General features: G+C 40.0%; 1 protein-coding gene across 1 annotated transcript; it reads right to left on the bottom strand.

The window, feature by feature from the left end:
• Positions 1-239: 239 nt before the first annotated feature.
• Positions 240-17,905, bottom strand: slc35f1 (solute carrier family 35 member F1). The gene is made up of 8 exons (XM_085381624.1): positions 17,757-17,905; positions 15,793-15,968; positions 12,796-12,923; positions 10,884-11,043; positions 10,485-10,641; positions 9,297-9,349; positions 7,467-7,621; positions 240-1,611 (listed from the first exon to the last, which is right to left on the bottom strand). The coding sequence occupies exons 1-8, from the start codon at positions 17,843-17,845 to the stop codon at positions 1,378-1,380; spliced, it is 1,152 nt and encodes a 383-aa protein (XP_085237750.1). The 5' UTR covers positions 17,846-17,905; the 3' UTR covers positions 240-1,377.
• Positions 17,906-19,818: the final 1,913 nt, after the last annotated feature.

Genomic DNA, 19,818 nt, shown 5'->3' with positions numbered 1-19,818 from the left:
GGTAGTGGCAGGAAACTCTAAAGTTATTTTTCTATTTATAGGCGTTTACATTTATCTTCAATTTTGCTCACTTCTTTGTAGTTTGCGTCCAGGCAGTTAGACCTGTATTTTATTTTTTTAAGTGCTCATCAACAACAGTTTTCCACTTTCTGGATATCTTGCAGTGTTCTTCAGTTTATGCAGGCCGTGTACCAAAAGATTCAGGTGGAAATCTTTTGTACCAAATATAATCTTCATCTATAATACAGTACTGCGCTCTGCAGATATTAATTTCAACTGCTGTAATAAAGGAATGTATCAAATAGAGGACAAATAAAGTAGAATTATGAACACCAACAAATGGACATTTTTATATTTTATTATTTGAAATGAATCATCTGTCATGTACACCACTAGAGTACACTGAAAAAAATTACCTGTGGGATTAACATAAAAAAAATGTACATTGGTTGCACGCAATTAAGTTATGTTTTGTCAACCTTCGTTTTTTATGTTCCAATTGCATACAATTATTTATACATAAAAACCGTGTCCGATAAATAAAACTCAGTTAAGGTTGATCTCACTGTATGTACTGTACATTTTTTTTCAAAGCAACCAACAAAAACATTTTGAACAATGACCTGTATTTTTCAAAACAGCATACAGCTGTAACAGCAGTCCAGATGATACATGACTCCTCTGAATGCATCTCTTGAAAAACCAAAATGTACCTCACAAACATCTGCTGGATCCTGAATTCAACATTCTAGGGCCTATGACAAATATAACACTGAATTTGAAATCTCTTTCACGCCTCACTAATACTTACACTGTGGAAAACAGGGCATTAGAATATAGTTATCCTTCTTTCAGCCTGCAAACAATCAGATCCTACAGAGAATCCTTCTTATTATATACAATGTGCACTTATTTTTGTAAATTTATTGAACTTCTTTCTTTGAAATAAGAGCAATATTGGGCAGACGATAGTTTACATCCATACAATATCCTCTTGCAAATATTAGAAGAAATACGTGATAACATAAAAATTACAATACCATCTCTTTACATCATCATATACAGCTACTATACTCTATGCACAGTCTTTGATGACCGTGAACTCAACTCACATTGCTATGTGTTTAAATTACATTCTGGTCAGTCATTTCTCAGTACATACAATATGTAGCTAAATGAATTTGTGTTTATGAGCATGGAGACATTTCTCCATTCAGACCATAAAATGAATACCATGACTTACCTGGGTGATCCCAGCTATCCTGCTTACCAGATTGGGCAAAGCCTAGCACTATTCATTTGTATACAAGGGAAACCTGGGGGTTGCACCTGACTCACAAGTTTATCAGGCTAATGCACTTAACTCTGTCCCAGTTCTTAGGCTACTTTAACAGGAAACTCGTCTCCTTGCTCAGGGCTCAGGGTAGTGTAGATGACAGTGGGCTCCAAGACTCTAGGGCAAAGTGGAGGTGGTTCATATGGTGTTTGATTGTCTTTGTTTCTGAATTGCTTGTAGACTCGTGGGTCCTGGACCACATAGGTTGACGAGGAGGAGTAAAAAACCAGGCCCAAGATAATAATGAAGAATGACAACAGATAGAGACCCGAGAACTGAAACACAGAGACAGAGCTATCATGTGACGTTCAATATATGCATACATGCAATATTTTATTTTCAACCTATTCTAAAACTAATGTAAAGATGCACATTTCTTTTAGGATAATGCTGATTAATAACAGTTCATCGGGATTGGTTGTCCTGACTTGTCTTTTATTTAAATCTTATTTAAAGTCTCATAAAAATCTATTATATTTGTCTTTATTTGATAGTGCATGGTAGAAAATGTAGGGAATCAGTATTATCCAAGAAGGCAGTGTCAAAGTGAGATCTCTGCTGCTGGTATTAACACTATATTGCCAAAAGTATTCACTCACCAATCCAAATCACCAAATTCAAGTGTCCCACTTACGGTGCTTTCATGGCCACTGCTTCTACAAACATTTGTGAGAGAATGGGTCACTCTCAGGAACTCGGTGAATTCCAGTGTGGTGCCATGGTAGGATGCTACCTATGCGACAAGTCTAGTTCTGAAATCTCCTTGCTACTAAATATTCCAAAGTCAAGTGTAAGTGGTATTATAACAACTTGGAAGTGACTGGGGAAGACGGTAACTTATTCACAAATTGGTGGTGTCAGCAGATGCTGATGCATATAGTGAGCAGAGGTCACCAAATTCTGCACAGTCAATCACTACAGACCTCCAAACTTCATGTGATCTTCAGATTAGCTCAAGAACAGATTCCTGTGCAGCTGCATCCAGCCTTACACCACCAAACGCAATGCAAAACCTGCATGCAGTCGTGTAAAGCATGCTGGACAACTGGACTTCAGTGCAGGCAGTGAAAGGAAGGCCTGTTCTCTGGAGTGACGAATCTCGCTTTTCTATCTGGCAATCGGATAGATGAATTTGGGTTGGTGGTTACCAGGAGAAAGATCTGACTGTACTGTGCCAAGGTTTGGTCGAGGGTGGTGGCATTCTCACTCGGTGTTGGTCCAGTGTTGGGAACAGCATCACTTCCTGTTCCTGTTACACAATGGTGTAGCTTATCTGTGTAGCCCATTTAAGTAAAAACTGTTGGAAAATGACTTATTTCCTAGTGTCCCAAAGCTTTATTCAAAGCACACTCTTTGTTGAATAACTGGCTAATTATATTTACAGTATTCATTCACCGTGTCTTTAGGGATTCATTACATTAGCTTAGCTTTTAGCCAACTTACTAGCAGTACAGTGTCTTCAACTGTCCCTCCTGCACCTTAGTCCAAGTAGTCCTACACAGAAACCCCTAGTACACCAACCATTCACATCTAAAATTTTTCCCCACTCTGTGGCACACCCGCCAAGGAACAAACTCTGGTTTGGATCATTCTGTTTTGAGAAACGTGTCGTTACAAACACCATGTCTTCCAAAGGCCAGAGCAGGGACATTCAATGAACCCTGAAATTGCTGGCTAAAGATAAACAGATTTGGTAAAATTCTAATTCACATCGGCAGCAATTAAAACCTAGATACATCAATCGGAGGTCAGTAAAATTAATGTTGAACCAGTGTGTAACTTTACCAAAACAATGTCAGACGTAGATGTAGTTTTCTCTCGTCCCCTCCTCAGTCGAACCAGGAATGAGATGTTTAGTCACATATTTTCCTTAAATTGCTGGCTGTCTGAGTGGTGTCCAAAAAATGATGTGAGCTTTATAGATAATTGGGAAACTTTCAGGGGAAAACCTGATCTTAGCATGGAAGACAGCATCCATCCCACTTTGGATGGAGCAGCTCTCATTTCTAGAAATGTATTAAAGCCCCCAAAAGATGACTATCCAGAGCTGGGACCAGGAAGCAGAGTTGCAGTGCTAAAAGCCTCTATGCAGCTTCTCTCCTCCCGTTATCTCCCCAAAAACCCATCCCCTTAGAGACTGTATCTGCTCCCAGTCCAACAAAAAACAAACCAAAACTCAGCAAAAGACAACTTAAACATAAACAAATCACAAAGAAAGACCAATTTAGTATCTATAACTGCACCAACGAGTAAAACTGTTAAATGTGGATCATTAAGCATTAGGTCTGTCTTTCTGAGCCCAGGCTAGAAAACAATTTAATAATTGATCAGCATATTGATGTACCCTGCGTTACAGAAAACTGGTCAAATGAATCAACACCCCTGAGTTATACTAGCTCAGAATCCTCAAAGCACAAGACGAGGAGGAGGAGCAGCAGCCGCAATATTCCACTCCTGCTTATTAATCAACCAAAGACCCAGACAGAGTTTTAATTCATTTAAAAGCCTGATGCTTAGCCTTCTTCACCCTAACTGGAAAACTCAAAAAACAGTTTTATTTGTTATCTATTGTCCACCCTAGCCCTTACTGATTTAGTTTTCAGTTCAGATAAAATAATTATATTGTGGGTGATTTTAACAACCATGTAGATGCTGAAAATAACAGCATAAACATTGCATTTAATCTGTTATTAGACTCAATTGGCTTCTCTCAAAATTTAAAAGAACCCACCACCACTTTAATCACACTCTAGATCTTGTTTTAATATATTGCATAGAAACTTTACGTTTAAAAGTGTTTCCAGAAAACCCTTTCTTGTCTGATCATTTCCTAATAACATTTAAATTTAGATTAATGGATTACACAGCAGTAGGGGAATATCAGAGTAGATGTCTTTTTGAAAGTCTGGTAAGTACGGAAAGAATTCCTCCACCGTTCTCTTCAATGTTATATACCAACACAGAGAGCAGCTAGCTAAATTCTACTCCCACAGTGGTCGATTATCTCGTTAATAATGTTACATCTTTGGTCAGTATGACCCTGGATACTCTGGCTCCTCTGAAAAAGATAACTTAGCTCTGTTGAGCTTTAACATTAACTAGTAATAACTAGTAGAATCTTCCCATTGAATTTTTTTTTTGTGTTTTCCTTCCTCTGGGGAACTAAAAGTACCCACCAAAAAACACATGACATATCAATGGAAAGCATAGGATGTCCTCTCTTTAGTACATCAGTACTTAGTAAGGTACACTACAGGTCAAAAGGTTCAGAACACCCCAATTTTTCCAGTTATTTCTTACAATTCAAGTCGTTCAAGTCTAATGAATGGGTAAGTGGTGAACTGCCAGAGGTTAAAAAAGGTAAGGTTACCAAAAACTGAAAGATAATGTTTATTTCAGAATTATACAAAAATGCCTTTTTCAGGGAACACAAAATGGGTTAACAATTTAAAGCTGTTCTGCAGCAATAGAGGCTCATCAAGCCTTGAAAGCTGTTCATACTAATTCCTACAGCTGTTCCAACCTTTCACTCTGAACACTCTGACAGGAAGAGGTCTGACAGACCCAAAGCCACAACTGATAAACCACAACAGAAAAAAGAACAAGATGGTAAGCTTGAAAACATGGAATGGCCAGCACAGTCTCCAGACTTAAACCCCATCAAGGTGGACAAAAGAGTGAAAGCAAAGTAACCTACAAGTGCCACACATTTATGGGAACTTGTGCAACAGTCTTCCTTAGATAGTTAGATAGTTAGTTTTTGTTAATTTATGTTGTAATTCATGTTAGGTCAGTCTGTCTTGTCTCTGCTAGCCAGCTAACTAGGCCTCTTAGTTAGCTAGTTTAGTGTTTTCTGTTTATTTATGTTGTAAATTTATGTTGCATGTAGCAGCTTGGTCCTGGAGGAACGTTGTTTCGATTCACTGTGTACTAACTGTATATGGTTGAAGTGACAATAAAGCCAACTTGACTTGAAAACTTGAAAAAAAAACAAAACAAAAAAAACAGATATGGGAAGAACTTTCTGACAAATATTTGATTGTATTGTAGAAAGAATGCCACAGGTGTGTTCAGCTGTTATATCTGCAAGGGTGGCTACTTTGACGAGTCAACAGTTTAGAATACTTATTTGTACTGTGCTTTCCTTTCAGAGTTCAATCAGACATTAAACTGGATAATTTTCAATAACAAACTGGACAAATTGACTGGCAGTGTAGCTCAAATAAGTCAAAAGATTTTGACCAAAATCAGACCTCATGTTATCTTAAATACCTTAGGTACCTCATAGTACCATATCACCCCAACAGCCCCAATCACTCTCACACTGGAAACTTACTTGTTGTTCCTAGGGTATTTAAACGTAGAATGGGAGGCAGAGCCTTCTTTCAGGCCCCTCTTCTATGAAACTACCTCCCAGCTTGGATTTGGAAGACAGACACTATCTCTAACTTAAGATTAGGCTAAAGACTTTCCTTTTTGACAAAGCTTATAGTTAGGGCTGGACCAGGTATCCCTGAATCCTCCCTTAGTGATTGCGCCATAGGCCCAGTATTTCTCCTTCTCTCAACCCTTGTCACTCACTGTGTTTATACACCACTCTGCATTTAATTAAGCATTATTATTCATCTCTTTCTCCCTTCCACAGCATTTTTTTGTCCCGTCTTTCTCACCTCTATAAGTTGCAGCAGATGACCTTCCTAAGCTTGCTTCTGGTGGAAGTTTCTTTCTGGAGGTTAAAAGCTTTTCTTTCCACTGCCACCAAAGTGCTTGCTCATAGGAGGTCATCTACATTATTGTAGGGTCTTTACTTTAAAATATTAAGCACCTCGAGGCAACTGCTGTTGTGATTTGGTGCTATATAAATAAGATTGTAGCCAGACCTTAACAAAAAAAATATGGTGTGGGGGTGTTTTTCAGGAAGTGAGCTTAGCCCCTTAGTTCCCAGGAACTCTTAATAGTTCAGCATACCAAGACATTTTAGACAATTTCATGCTCCACACTTTGTGTATTTGCGATCATTCTCTTGCTTATACATCCACCTTCATTTTATCATCATCATCCTGGTAGATGGCAGCAGCTTTTTATCATGATCGTCTCAATACATGTTTTCTTCAATTACATGAAGCATACCAGTGCTCTATGCTGAAAAACAGCCCCACATCATGAGGTTCCCACCTCCAAACTTCGGTGTTGGGATGGCGTTTTTGAGGTCATATACAATGTCTTGACTTCTTTTCATGTGTGGATTGTATGGGTTGTTACCGACATCTAGTGATATTTCATGTCAATAGCACCATTAAAAATATATTTACTAAGAACATAGATGAAGCGTTCAATACTTATTTTACCCCCTATACTGTGCTAAAACAATCATCTGACAAATAAACTCTCTAAAGGCATTATTTAAGCATTTCAGCTCCCAGTTTTGGGATTACCTGTTTTCCCTTCTAGTGGACATGGTTAATGGCAACTAAGCTATTGATAGTTTCTTATATGCTACAACTAAGCTACAACATAAATAAATGTGGCATAAAGACCGTCAGTTACGAGACTTCCGATAAAAATTTACTATAAAAATTATTATTTTTTTTTTTTCTAAGGTTGTAAGAAAACAGTTTCCAGAAAATCTGCTCAGTTTAAACTCTTAGGTGGCATTTTAAAATATGCTTTGACAAATTTTTACAACACATCTCAAGTTCTCAGCTTTGAAGATACATTTCTCATTATAGCATCACCGAATACAGTAAAGATAAACTCCGTTTTCCTTGTATTACTTCTGGAGCCTGTGTGAATGTCCTGCTGCCCATGTCACCAAACCCACTCACCCTCCACCATCAGACCTGTGCCACCTGCCTGCCAGCATAGCTCTTGCCTTTTTGTGTTCACCTCATCCATTCTTAACTTTATATCACTTTTTATGAGCAAAAAAATATTTCTAAGTGCCACAAGTATCATTAGCATTTTCATAAGTCACAACAGTGTACATCATTTATACCACAATGCAGTTCACTTATTTTAGTTTTAATCAACTAAATCAATTAGTCTAGTCAAACTAAATAGTGCTTTACTCTTATATATATATCTTTTAAACTGCACATCATCACATAAATGATTCCTGGCAGTTGATTACCTTGTAGTGAAAGAGAAAGAGGCCACAGAAGAGACTGTAAAGGTCAGCTGTGAGCAGAGACAGATTGACTGAGGTGGCACTAGTCCTCTTCATCACAACAGGCATGAAGCTGTAAAGGCCAAACATGAAGGCACTGAAACCAACATAAAGAAGACCTGTGAACACACAAAGAGGTATCGTTTTTAATAGGATTTACTTTTATTTCATTATAAAGTGCTCAAATACAGTAGAGAAACTCTATATAAGAACCAGTCTATGTACCATTTACCATAAAAGTGGTTATTGTGATCTTATGGATCATGCTATGAGTTATTGCTAACTCTTCATTCCCAACCTACACTGTAGAGATGCAGAAAAACACATTTGTGTACCAACATTTTTTACATACTGAGGCATAGTCACAAGCCCTTTTCTCCAGACAAACCAAGGCAAAAAACTTTTATGGGATTTCCTAACACATTTTGTGTCTTTTTGTAAGTGAACAGGGTACTTCTCCAATATTTTTCATTTTAGTTCAGTTGTATTTATATTGAACCAAATCACAACAACAGGTGCCTCAATGTGATCTATATTTAAATTCTAGCCTGATTCTACTAGAGGTTTCTTTCTATTACAAGGGAGTTTTTTCTTCACAGAGTCTCTAAGTGCTTGCTCATAGGGGGTTGTCTGATTCCAATACTATGTGGTCTTTATCTTAAAATGAAGTGCCTTAAGGGACTTTTGTAAATAGTCTCTATACACATATACAGTTGAATTGAACTAACTTGAATGTGATTCCTGCCACTTTGACCAAGATCCATGTGAGCAGATCTGAGAATGAGAGGTTTCAGGGTGTTTTGCCTCCTCTTTTATGGCTGATGTACCTACCATCAAAATGCCATCTTGTGTGACTGGCAGCAGCCACTAGAGAGGGCTACCTTATAATGCAAGCATGTAGCTTGAAAATTTCTTCTCAGAAGCCCATCCCTTGATAAAGCACACTGGTTCCATCTCTGACTCTGTCACTTACAGAAGGGAGCTGAAGAGCGTGCAAATCTTTGAAGTCTTATTTGTGAGAAAGCTTGAGAAAGTCTGATAAAGTTTGAGAAACAAATGCTTTGACTTTTTATCCTTGAGTGATGGTTTCCCATGTTTTCCTAAGTGATGAGCTTCATTACATACTTCAATACGAGGACCCATGTGCTTGGAAGTGTGAGTAAATGCATTAACTGCATTTTCATTGACCTCTAGGTCAATACAGAGATGCTGTAGGTCAGCATCTCTGCAAAAAGCCACATCATCTGCAAAAAGCAGAGATGAGATCCTGAGAAAGTGAAAGCCTTCCACCACTTGGCTACGCCTAGAAATTCTGTCCATAAAAATAGTGAACAGAATCGGTGACAAAGGGCAGCCCTGGCGGAGCCCATCACCCACCAGGAACAAGTCCGACTTATTGCTGGCTATGCGGACCAAGCTCTTCGAAAGCGGTCGTATAAGGACTGAATGGCCCGTAGCAATGGACCAGACACCCCATACTCCCGGAGCACTCCCCGCAGGACATCCCGAGGTACATGGTCGAATGCCTTCTCCAAGTCCACAAAACACATGTAGACTGGTTGGGCAAACTCCCATGCACCCTCGAGTATCCTCAAGAGGATAAAGAGCTGGTCCAGTGTTCCATGACCAGGACGAAAACTGCATTGTTCCACCTGTTTCCGAGGGTCAACTAACACACACACACACACACACAGTTGTGTGTGTGTGTGTGTGTGTGTGTGTGTGTGTGTGTGTGTGTGTGTGTGTGTGTGTGTGTGTGTGTGTGTGTGTGTGTGTGTGTGTGTTCAGAGTCACCTATCTGCCAGTTCCAGGATACTCTTAGAAGCTCTTTGTGTTCCATGATAGCCCTGCAACAAAGCATACACAGAGATTTAATAGCACTGGCTTATTTTTACAGAACCAGAGTTCCTTTAGGGTCTTGGTGCACAGTGGACAAAGAATGTTTATTCTAGTTTAGTATGGCCAAAACCACTTTCAGTGGTCCCAAAAAAGTTGATTCTGTTCATCTGGACGTAACATAACAATTTGCATATTAATGATCAAGAAACTGACCTCATGGCCCATTGTTTGCCAGTGGTGCTAGTTTCAGTCATTATACAAATGTACTCATTATACAGTTGGAGAAACCTGCAGTCAGCAGAGACTGAAGAAGTCACTTGGATGAGTGACAAAACGTTTCTCCCACTGAAAACACTATGTTCAAATGAACAGAATGAACCTTTTGGGATTTCCTTACCTGGATGATTGAGCATGCATCAAGACACTTTCAGTGGTGTTTCGCTTTTTGTGTAAAGGTTCAAATTGCAGATAAATGGGGTGGTTGTAGCTCAGGAGGGAGAGCAGGTAATCTGCATACCAACTGGAAGGTTTGGTGGTTTGATTTCTGGCTGCTCTATTGTGCATGCCATATATACTTGGGAAGATGCTAACCCCAAGTTGCTCTCTCCAATGCATATACTGGAGTATGAATGTTAGATAGAAAGCACTTACTTAGAAAACACATTAAAAAAGTGCTTGTGTGAATGGGTGAATAAGTTAAGTTGTATAAACTGGCTTGAGTGCTCAGGTGGAGTAAAAGAAGTTCTATATAAGAACTAGTCCATGTGCCTCAAAGTTTTAGATTTCATTTCCTGGTGAAAATTTGTCTAAAATACCTGAGCCTACCTATAAGTTACATTCAGAAAGTGTTGTTCTTACATCCTCTCACCATTTGTACCTGTAATGTACCTGTGTTATCATTATGCATTAATACTTAATTTTTTAAAGGTAAAATGTATTCTCTTAAAGGCTAATAACAAATGCTGTAAAATACACATAGTTCAGTTAAAAGTACAATATGTCTAAAATTTGATTAAATTTCAATTTCAATTTAGAAATTAAAGAAAACTACATCAAAACTGTGCTAAATATACCTAGCTTGTTACTTATTAAATTTTGACCACTTGCATTTATGAAGCATGTTTCTCCTCCACACAAACTCACAGCTGAATGCCGCTGAAGAAGGATCCAAATAGTCCCAACATGCCCAGGAATTCAACACGACTCAAGTTCTTTACAATAAACTCTTCGCATACATTGGATATTCCGTACAGCATAGCTCCTCCCAGAACTAGCAGATTCCCAAACAGCTTCTGCTCTCCTGGAAAGATTCAGGAAGAAAGAGAGGAGGAATCAACACTCACAAATGACCAAGAGACCCCAACAAACTCACAGCACCCACACATGCATGCACCCTTAGTGGGCCACAATAATGCATTCTTTATCATATCAAATTACCAGTGGATCTGTGCCTTGATGAGCTGCTTGCAATCAAATGTAAATTTGTTGAGTGTCATCTTTTAAGTATTTATGTGTACTTGACAGTGTGTACTTGGTACTTGCCAAAGCCTTGCTGTCCACCAAGAAGAATGTCAGCTCCTACAATGCAGCCAATGCCAAGCAAACATAGACCTGTCCCGACAAAATGGACAGTCTTGTATCTCACTAGGAGAAAGAACCAGGACAGCAGCAATACCACTGGGATGACAAAACAATCTAAGAGCTGAGAGAAAGAATCGTGCACAGAGAAAAAAATAAACAGGTTGATGATTTCTTTTTCGTTCACACCGGAAGTGTTGTTTCATTCTAATCAGACTTATCTTTTTGTTACTGTTGACTAGTGGCTCCATTACTGTGTATTCTAAACAATGCAATAAGTGATTTCAGTAGAGTTCCTAGTGGTCTGTCAATGCAGATTAGATCCGCATCACTGTCAGAGGATACCAATTTAATGTTTAAGAGACCCAAAGATTAATAATCAAATAGAATAGAACAGAATAGCCCTTTATTGTCATTGTAGATGTACAATGAAATTGTGGGTGACCCACACAAACTGCAGGAATATAATATAAATAGTAAGACTGCAGGAATAATTATTCATCCATCCATCTTCTTCCGCTTATCCGGATCTGGGTCGTGGGAGCAGCAGCCTAAGCAGAGAAGTGTCCATTTGAGCAGGTGGGTGTAGCTGGTGTGGATCCCTGCCTCCTGTAACCACCTTGGGGCGGGCCTACCATTCTCTCAACTGGACAGCGCACCTAGAGTTAGATCTGGACAATCAATGGAGGCTATTTATGGCCAACTTCACTGTCACCTCACCGCCAGTTCGGCAACCCACCTAAGCTGGTAACAGGCTCAAAGGCCGTTAAAGTTTCCATTTATGACACCCCATACTCCTGAAGCACCTCCCACAGGACACTACCAGGGACATAGTCTAATGCCTTCCACAAGTCCACAAAGCAGCTTGTCCAGTGTTCCACGACCAGGATGAAAGCCGCATTGTTCCTCCTGTATCCAACTACGGACTCTCCTTCACATCTCCTTCACATCACCCATCATTGAATCATACTTTTATTATCTCTGGCTCTCTTCCGCAGCATATGATTTTTCTTGTCTTCTTTCCCTCTCCAGAACCAGTCTCGGCAGATGGCCGCCCCTCCCTGAGCCTGGTTCTGCTGGAGATGTCTTCCTGTTAAAAGGGAGTTTTTCCCTCTCACTGTCGCCAAAGTGCTTGCTCATAGGAGGTCATATGATTGTTGGGTTTTTCCCTGTATGCATTATTGTAGGATCTACCTTACAATATAAAGCACCTTGAAGCAACTGTTGTTGTGATTTGGTGCTGTATAAATAAAATTGAATTCAACTGAAGTCGGCAGTGCTCCACTCGCACTATACACAGTGCAGGTAGAGCACCACTTTCCCCTCCTGAGTCGCGTAAACATATCGCAATATATATCGTGTATCATGAGAGGGCCAAAAAATATCTTGATATTAGATTTTCCTCTCATCACCCAGCCCTACTTTATTCTATACACTTTAAGCACTTTACATACCTTGCACCCTGTGCTAATTTAAATTCACTTATTACATTTCAAAGACATGCATGTCTTTGAAATTCAAAGACATGCATTTCTTTGAAATGTGGGAGGAAGCCAGAGTAACTAAATTCTGAACTGCAAATCCCACATATCCAACCAAGGACCTGCTTGCTCTGATGCAGCAACACCTAGCATGGCACCACCATGCCACACTGGCGAAGCAGAAGTCAAGGTATCCTGATTCTTCACTGATTTTCCATAATGGAACTCAAGGGCTTTTTTATTTAAAAAAAAAACAAAAAACCTCAAACAAGCTTTGTACCATAAACATCAACATTATTTTGTCAGACTTCACAAAAACTCTATGGGTACTATGAGGACAGCTGGCTTTGATGTAATGTCTGCAAACACGCACAGAAGCACTCACACATACCAACCTGTACACTGGACAGTGTAGTGTACTGGTAAGCCCTAAGGACCAAATAGTTGGCCTCAATGTCTATGACACCCAGAATCATGTATTTCCACCAGCGCTGCATTAGAATGGCCAGCAAGTTCCCTTCCCCTGGTGAGAAACATAGAAAGGGACAAAAGGAAAGAATCTCACAACAGTATTCCAAACATAGGGACAAGAATTCACTCCATTACAGCACATGTGCACACACACACTCACACACAAAATCGTGTTTTCATATCTTAGTGGGGACATCTAATGCTTTCCCTAGCATCTTACCCTAACCATCACAAATGAAGGATAACCCTAACTGCTTAGCCTAAACCTAACCATAAACGTATTGTAACCCTGATACTAAAACCACATTTTGAGTGTCAAAAAGACTTCAAACTCTTGGGGACAGGCATTTTGTCCCCATAAGGGCTACTGGTCCCCACAAGTTTAGTAATATTCAAATTTTTGGTCCCCACAAATATATGTAAACATTGTGTACACACACACACACACACACACACACACACAAAGTTACAAATGTCCTATTTAGTCAGTCAGCCAAAAATATTATTTTCTGTTTATATTTCGTGAAAATTGTGCAAGTAGTTTATACCATAAGATCAAATATGAAAGTCATTTCCACAACTTTGTCATTATCAAATAAAGTTAGGATCTTGCAACACAGAAGTTTGCAACAAGTGACAGTGAGTCTTTCACATCAATGTGAAAGATCAACAGGACCCTAAGAGTCTTCATCAGGGACTCAATGGGGACGTGGCAGACAACACTAGAGGCCAACTTCAAAGTCATAGCACAAGTCGCCATCAAGTGCAGGATGTACCAAGAAGATGCTCTGTCCCCACTGCTGTTCTGCATAGGCCTGAACCCCCTCAGTGAGTTCATTAACAACACTGGCTATGGATACCGACTATGGAATGGAGCAGTTGTCAGTCACCTCCTCTACATGGATGACATTAAGCTGTATGCCAAGAGTGAACAAGACATCGATTCACTGATCCACACCACCAGGATATACAGCAATGACATCGGAATGTAGTTCAGACTGGAGAAGTGTAGTCAGATGATAACAAAAAGAGGGGAAGGTAGTCAGAAGCTCTGAGCACAAGATCCATAGAGGCTGGGGTCTATCACACCAGGCAAGACCCGAGGCGCAGACTGTGTAAAGATGTCCCCGAGACAATCCAGCACATAACAGCAGGGTGCAAGATGCTAGCAGACAGGGCATACATGGAACACCATAACCAAGTGGCCGGCATAGTATACAGAAACATCTGTGCCGAATATGGCCTGGAAGTTCCGAGGTCAAAATGGCAAACTCCCCCAAGGGTGGTGGAGAATGACCGAGGGGCTTCCAGATACAGACGGACAAAATGGTGGTGGCTAACCAACCCGACATAGTGTTGGACAAGCAGAAGAAGACGGCCTTAGTGATAGATGTAGCAATACAGAAGGAAGGCATGAAGGAACATGAGAAGCTTGAGAAGTAACAAGGGCTCAGCGAAGAGCTCAAGAAGATGTGGAGAGTGAAGGTAACAGTGATCCCAGTGGTAATCGAAGCGCTCGGTGAAGTGACTCCCAAGCTAAATGAGTGGCTCTCATCAAAATAACTAATGTCCACTCTTATTGGAGTGGACTCTGACCACTAACCTCTAACTCAGCATCCTCATCCTCCTGGACCTTTCTCTAGCCTTCAACACCGGTTTCTCATCTAACTAACCGGTGCTTTACTCTCTTGCTTTCAGTCCTATCTCTCCAACACACAATAGTTTGTGAACAGTAAATGGACATAAAGCACTTTTCTACTCTATATACAGTTGGAGAAACCTGCAGTCAGCAAATATGAAAGTGCATATTTGCTGACTGCACAGACAGTTAGTTAGAAAGCACTTTATACAAGTGCTTTCTAACTAACATTGGCACACATTCATACTCCAGTGGATGCATCGGAGTGCAACTTGGGGTTAGTATCTTGCCCAAGGATATTTAGGATTCAGACTGGAGGGTTTGAACAACCAATTAGCAGATGACCTGCTCTACCGCCTGAGCTACAGCCACCCAGTCTGTTACACGTCTACTCCAGTTAACCAAGATGTGCCTCAAGGTTCTGTGCTTGGATCCCTGCTCTTCATTTTGGTATTTATTTGCGAATCTAGTTTCATTTCAGCTTATCTGGTTAAATTCTGTCATGCCTAGGTTACAGTGTAAGTTCATGGCTTATCACGTTCCCCTTATGTCCCACCCCTGTGTTTAAGTCTCCCATATTGGTTAGTGTGTCTGTCTGTCATGTCTCATGTCTGCGTGGTTCATGTTGTCAAGCTCATGTCACGTCTGCGTCCTATTTATAGTTCCTGTTGTATTTTGAAGGGGTCTTGTGTTCCATGGTGTCATTAGGTTCATTCTAGTCAGCTGTTTCCTCATGTGTCTCCACTTCCATTGATCTCCTCGTTTGTGTATTTAAGCCCTCTGTCTTCTTGACTTCAGTGTCTTGTGTCTGTGCTACCCACATCATCTCACAGTTTTCATAGTTATCTTGTTAAAAATCATAGTGAGAATCATAGTTTAAAGTCATAGTTAAAATTTGCCCAGTGTAAATTTCGGTTTTCTCTCATTTTGCCTTGTCTTATGTTTGTGAGTTTCAGCCCCAAAATAAAGGCTTGCTTTTTGTTCAAGTTTAGTTTTGGTTCCTCATCTGTGTCTCCACCTGGGTCCTCCTCACACACTCCACACAGTCTGTCTCCGCAGGCTGTGACAATATTAACATAAAAACAAAACATAAAACAGGCCTGATGGTACTCAAACTGAACATGAATTAAAAGTCAACACAAAAAAGACTGTATAGACCCTGGTATTCATTGACATAGACAGTTGCCTCATCTTCATTATTATCATTCTTATTATAATTAGATAGCTAGATAGAATATTGATATTGATTTATGCACTCACACATCTTAGCTTGTGGCTTTACCTTGCTTGACTGCCAACGTGGTAGTGTACACCAGAAACAGCAGGATGTAGTTGAGGAAGCTCTGAAACACTGGAGTGTTAGCGTGAAAGTCATTCGCCAGGTATTTGCTTGTCAGACCTAAAGCGCAAATTAACAAGGACAGGACCTGACCCAGGGCCAAGGTCACCAGCAGGTCCCTGTGGAGGACAGCACACACGGACAAAAAGTCAGTTTTATGACTGAGCATGAATGGCAAGGATTATTATAATCATAAGGCAATAATATACTCTAACGTTCTCTGCTTGTTACATCATTCTCTGTCATAAGAGATGACTTATAAAATTAAATACCTGAAATCATACTTACTAATGCAATAACCGTTTTTGGCCACCAGGAGTACTTGAATGTACCAAGAAGCACACAGTGACCCACAATATTTTGTCAAAAGTATACGCTTGTCCGCCTTCACAAGTATGTGAACTTTTTTTAAAAAGAAAACCTGTCCTGCAGTCAGTATTGTGATCTGAGTGCACGGTGGTGCCGAACACATTTTGCCTTTGCAACAACAGCTATACAGAATCTCTATAGGCTCCTCTTGTTCATGTGAATCTTTTATCTGTTTGTTTGTTTGTTTGTTTTTGTTTTATTTCAGACATTACATTATATGTGGAATAGTACAATGATGTCTAAGGCAAGACAGGCAAGACACCAAAACAATAAAAAAAAAATACAACAGGTGGGGAGGTAGAAACAAATAGACAAAAACAGACAAAATAGTTTGTTTGAAACAAACAAGAATTCCTTTCACTGGAGCTTGTAAAAACAACCCCAGACCATAATACCCAGTTTACACCAACCACTGCATCCAATGCTTTATATTGTACTTAGTGATGTAATGCTTAAATGTAGCTGCTCGGCCATGGAAACCAAAAATGATCATCACTTGATATCTTACTGTTTGTGTCTGATAAGGTTGTCCACTGTTGGAATGACAGAGAATGAATCAAAACAGTACAAGGAAGGCAGCTAAAAATTAGAAGTAGAATAGAATAGAATTAGAATTGAACTTACCATAAAGCTATGTAAAACTGAAATGGTCCTCCTCCACCAAGACAGAAATAACTATTTGTGCAATAATTACCAAGAGGATGTTGATTAAACTTGGTGGAGATGTGGGACATGAGAAAAGGAAGAACCTATTGAACCCATTCGATTACTTTCCGCATCTTGCAAAAGAAGGATCAACTTAAGCCTTTCTGTAGGTTACTACAAGTGACTCTTTCACTTTGTCACGTTGTTTTCACAGCTGAAACGTTGATGTGTTGCACATATAAATTCGAGCTAGTTTAAGCTAATAGACGACACCAATATAGGAGAAATATGCTTTCTCTTTCTAGTCCCTGTCAGTACTCTCGCTGCAGCATTTTGGATTAACTGAAGGCTTTCCAGGGAGTTTTTTAGGACATTCTAATAATAACGAATTACAGTAATCATGCCTAAAAATAATAAATCCATCTACTAGTTTTTCAGCGTCACTGTGAACAGGGATATTTATAATTTTGGAGATGTTTCGAAAATGGAAGCGAGCAGTCCTACATATTGGTATTGGTAGGCATGTAGTAGGCAAATACAAAGGGAGTTTGAAGGATGCAGTGAGTGAGGCCAATGAGTAGAGGTGACGGAGGCTTTAGCAGACACGGGGACTGGACAGCAGCAATTTAGCGGAAAGATAAACGCAGCACGGCAGCAGACACCGACCCAACACAACTTGTCTAGCCCTGGACACCAACATAAAACGAAATGTATTATAAATGTATTAACGCTCCTTCTCGAATGCTTTACCCTCCACACACACAGCTCTTTGCACGATGCTACGATGACATCTGTTGCTCAGTATGCAGCAGAATCTGACGGGTGTGATGGAGAGCCTGTGTTTGGAGCGCAGAGTGAATGTAAATTGTTCAGCGCCATCACGATCATCTTACCTCGTCAAGACCTTTCTGATCCGCTGGTAAAGGCTTGCGGTGCCCGTATCTCTGGGAACACCCTGTACTGTCGACACAAAAGAAATCATTCTTTTACCGAGCGTGCGGATATCAGCGCATTGTGCTCGGAGGAGTACCGGAGGAGAAGGAGGGGCGTCGGCAGAGAAGCTGCGGAGCTACTGGTCTCCGTCCCGCGGGCAGCAGTGCACAGGTTGCAATGCACTTCGCAGGTGATACAAAAGCAACGACGCTGTTTCTACTTCTGAATTTAGAAGTAGAAAATTAGAGATCATCCAGGAGCTGACCTCTAACTGCATAAATCTTTTAAGATTTATTAAAAAGTTATTGGTGTGTGTCATCCGTCTTTGTGGACAGACAGAGCTCTTTATCTGCATAGTAATGAAAATATGCCTTCTAATAAGGGAAGCGTGTATAATGTAAACTGAATTGGTCCTGACATGGGACCCTGTGGAATTCCATAATGTGTGAAGAGGACTCTCCATCTCCGTGATCATATTAGATCTATTAAATGATTCAAACAAGTATAGCCCGGTACCTTTTAATGCCTACAGCTGGCGCTAATCGCTGTAATAAAATGTGATCAACTTTCGATCACTGCACAGAGGTCTAGCATGACAGGCAGAGATGAGTCCACAAGATCATTTGTAACCTTCACTAAAGCTGTTTCTATATTGAATGTAACCCTAGAGAGTTACTAAGGGTTTCAGTGTATTATGAGCAGAGATGGGACAGTAATGCATAATCTGATTACTTTTTTTAAAGTAATGGGATTACTTTCTTGGAGACGTAACAGTAACGAATTACTTACTTATTGTAACAACCCTTTTGGGTTATAGCACCACTAGGGGGGGTTGCCCTACTATTGTAGTAGCTATGGGAGTCTCCTAGGGGGTGTGTGAGTTGTTAGCGGCAGCCATTACATGCTGCTCGTGTTCTGTTCTCAGGATAGACCTCACCGTTGTAACGGCCTGGCACCGGCGACTACCGATCCCCGCACATGTATGTACGGACAGTGTAGAGCCGTGGAGACCTGGCTTGTATGGTCTTATGTTGCTGACAAGGAATAAAGGTCTGTTGTTTAATTTAACTGACTGGCTCCGTGTTATCCGGCTAACCTCCACACCACATGCCCGCTGGACCGGCTAGCCGCTCCTTCCTCGCCAGACTGCTGTTACATTATGAGTGAGGTTAGAATATTGCATTCATTATCAAGTTTTACTAAGTAAAATTACTGTGATGAGAAATAATAAAATAGCAGGTGTGATCTCCAGATGGTATGTGAAGCATTCATTGATAACATAGGCCAAGTCTAGGGTTGCCAACTCCCTGAAAAATAAATAAGGGACACCTCGTGGCCAGGGCCGGGCGACCCAGTTGTCTTCACCCTTCCCAGTGTGGTGAATTTTCTAGCTCTTTTTTTGTGTGTGAAATTATTTTTTTAACCATTTGACTTGAATTTGATTTAAGTAGATGTGTATTCTTTGTGATATGAACACATGTGAAACAAATGATCATTTAGCCATTTATTTTTAGCTCAAAATGACAACATTAACACGATAAAACAGGTCTCTTTCTTAAACAGAAGCCTGTCATGCTTAACTTTTGAGAATATAAGTAAATCTTTCTTTAAAAGAACTCTGTCCTGCTTAACTTAAAATAATAGAAAACAATAGAAAGAAAAATATTCTTGTAACAGTGCACATTTAGTGCATTTAGTACAATTGGCTTCAGTTGAGGTATTATTTCAGCTTTTCTAATGCTAATCAGCTGCTCCTGTTTGTAAACCCGCTTGTTCCCATGATTACGCATCTTAACTCATCATCATTATTCATCTATGTATTACTTTTATGTATTAGTCATCAATTTGTTGTAATCATCTATCCTTGCAGTTGTTTATTACACAAAATAAGTTATATTATCACACTTCTGGCCACATAGCGCTGATATTCATTGCACATGCCCATATTAACTTTTTCCAGCCAGGTGTTTTCCTTTTCCCATTCTTCCCTTTCTCTGAGGGGAACAAACATTGCTGCTCTAA

This window comes from Rhamphochromis longiceps, linkage group LG15 (assembly GCF_057381845.1).
Source record: "Rhamphochromis longiceps isolate RC_006_pf linkage group LG15, R_longiceps_female_GT1.1, whole genome shotgun sequence".
Classification (NCBI taxonomy): domain Eukaryota; kingdom Metazoa; phylum Chordata; class Actinopteri; order Cichliformes; family Cichlidae; genus Rhamphochromis; species Rhamphochromis longiceps.
Note: the sequence above shows the minus strand (reverse complement) of the source record. Positions and strands in the feature narration are given on the sequence as shown.

What these genes read in the sequence shown, in the direction of transcription:
- slc35f1 (XM_085381624.1), bottom strand. Translation starts at nt 17,845, where the DNA reads ATGATTTCTTTTGTGTCGACAGTACAGGGTGTTCCCAGAGATACGGGC. An exon ending in CTACACTGTCCAGTGTACAG is followed by an intron (nt 11,044 to 12,795) that starts GTTGGTATGTGT and finishes TCTTTCTCTCAG; the next exon opens with CTCTTAGATTGTTTTGTCAT. An exon ending in TTCTTCAGCGGCATTCAGCT is followed by an intron (nt 9,350 to 10,484) that starts GTGAGTTTGTGT and finishes GCTTTGTTGCAG; the next exon opens with GGCTATCATGGAACACAAAG.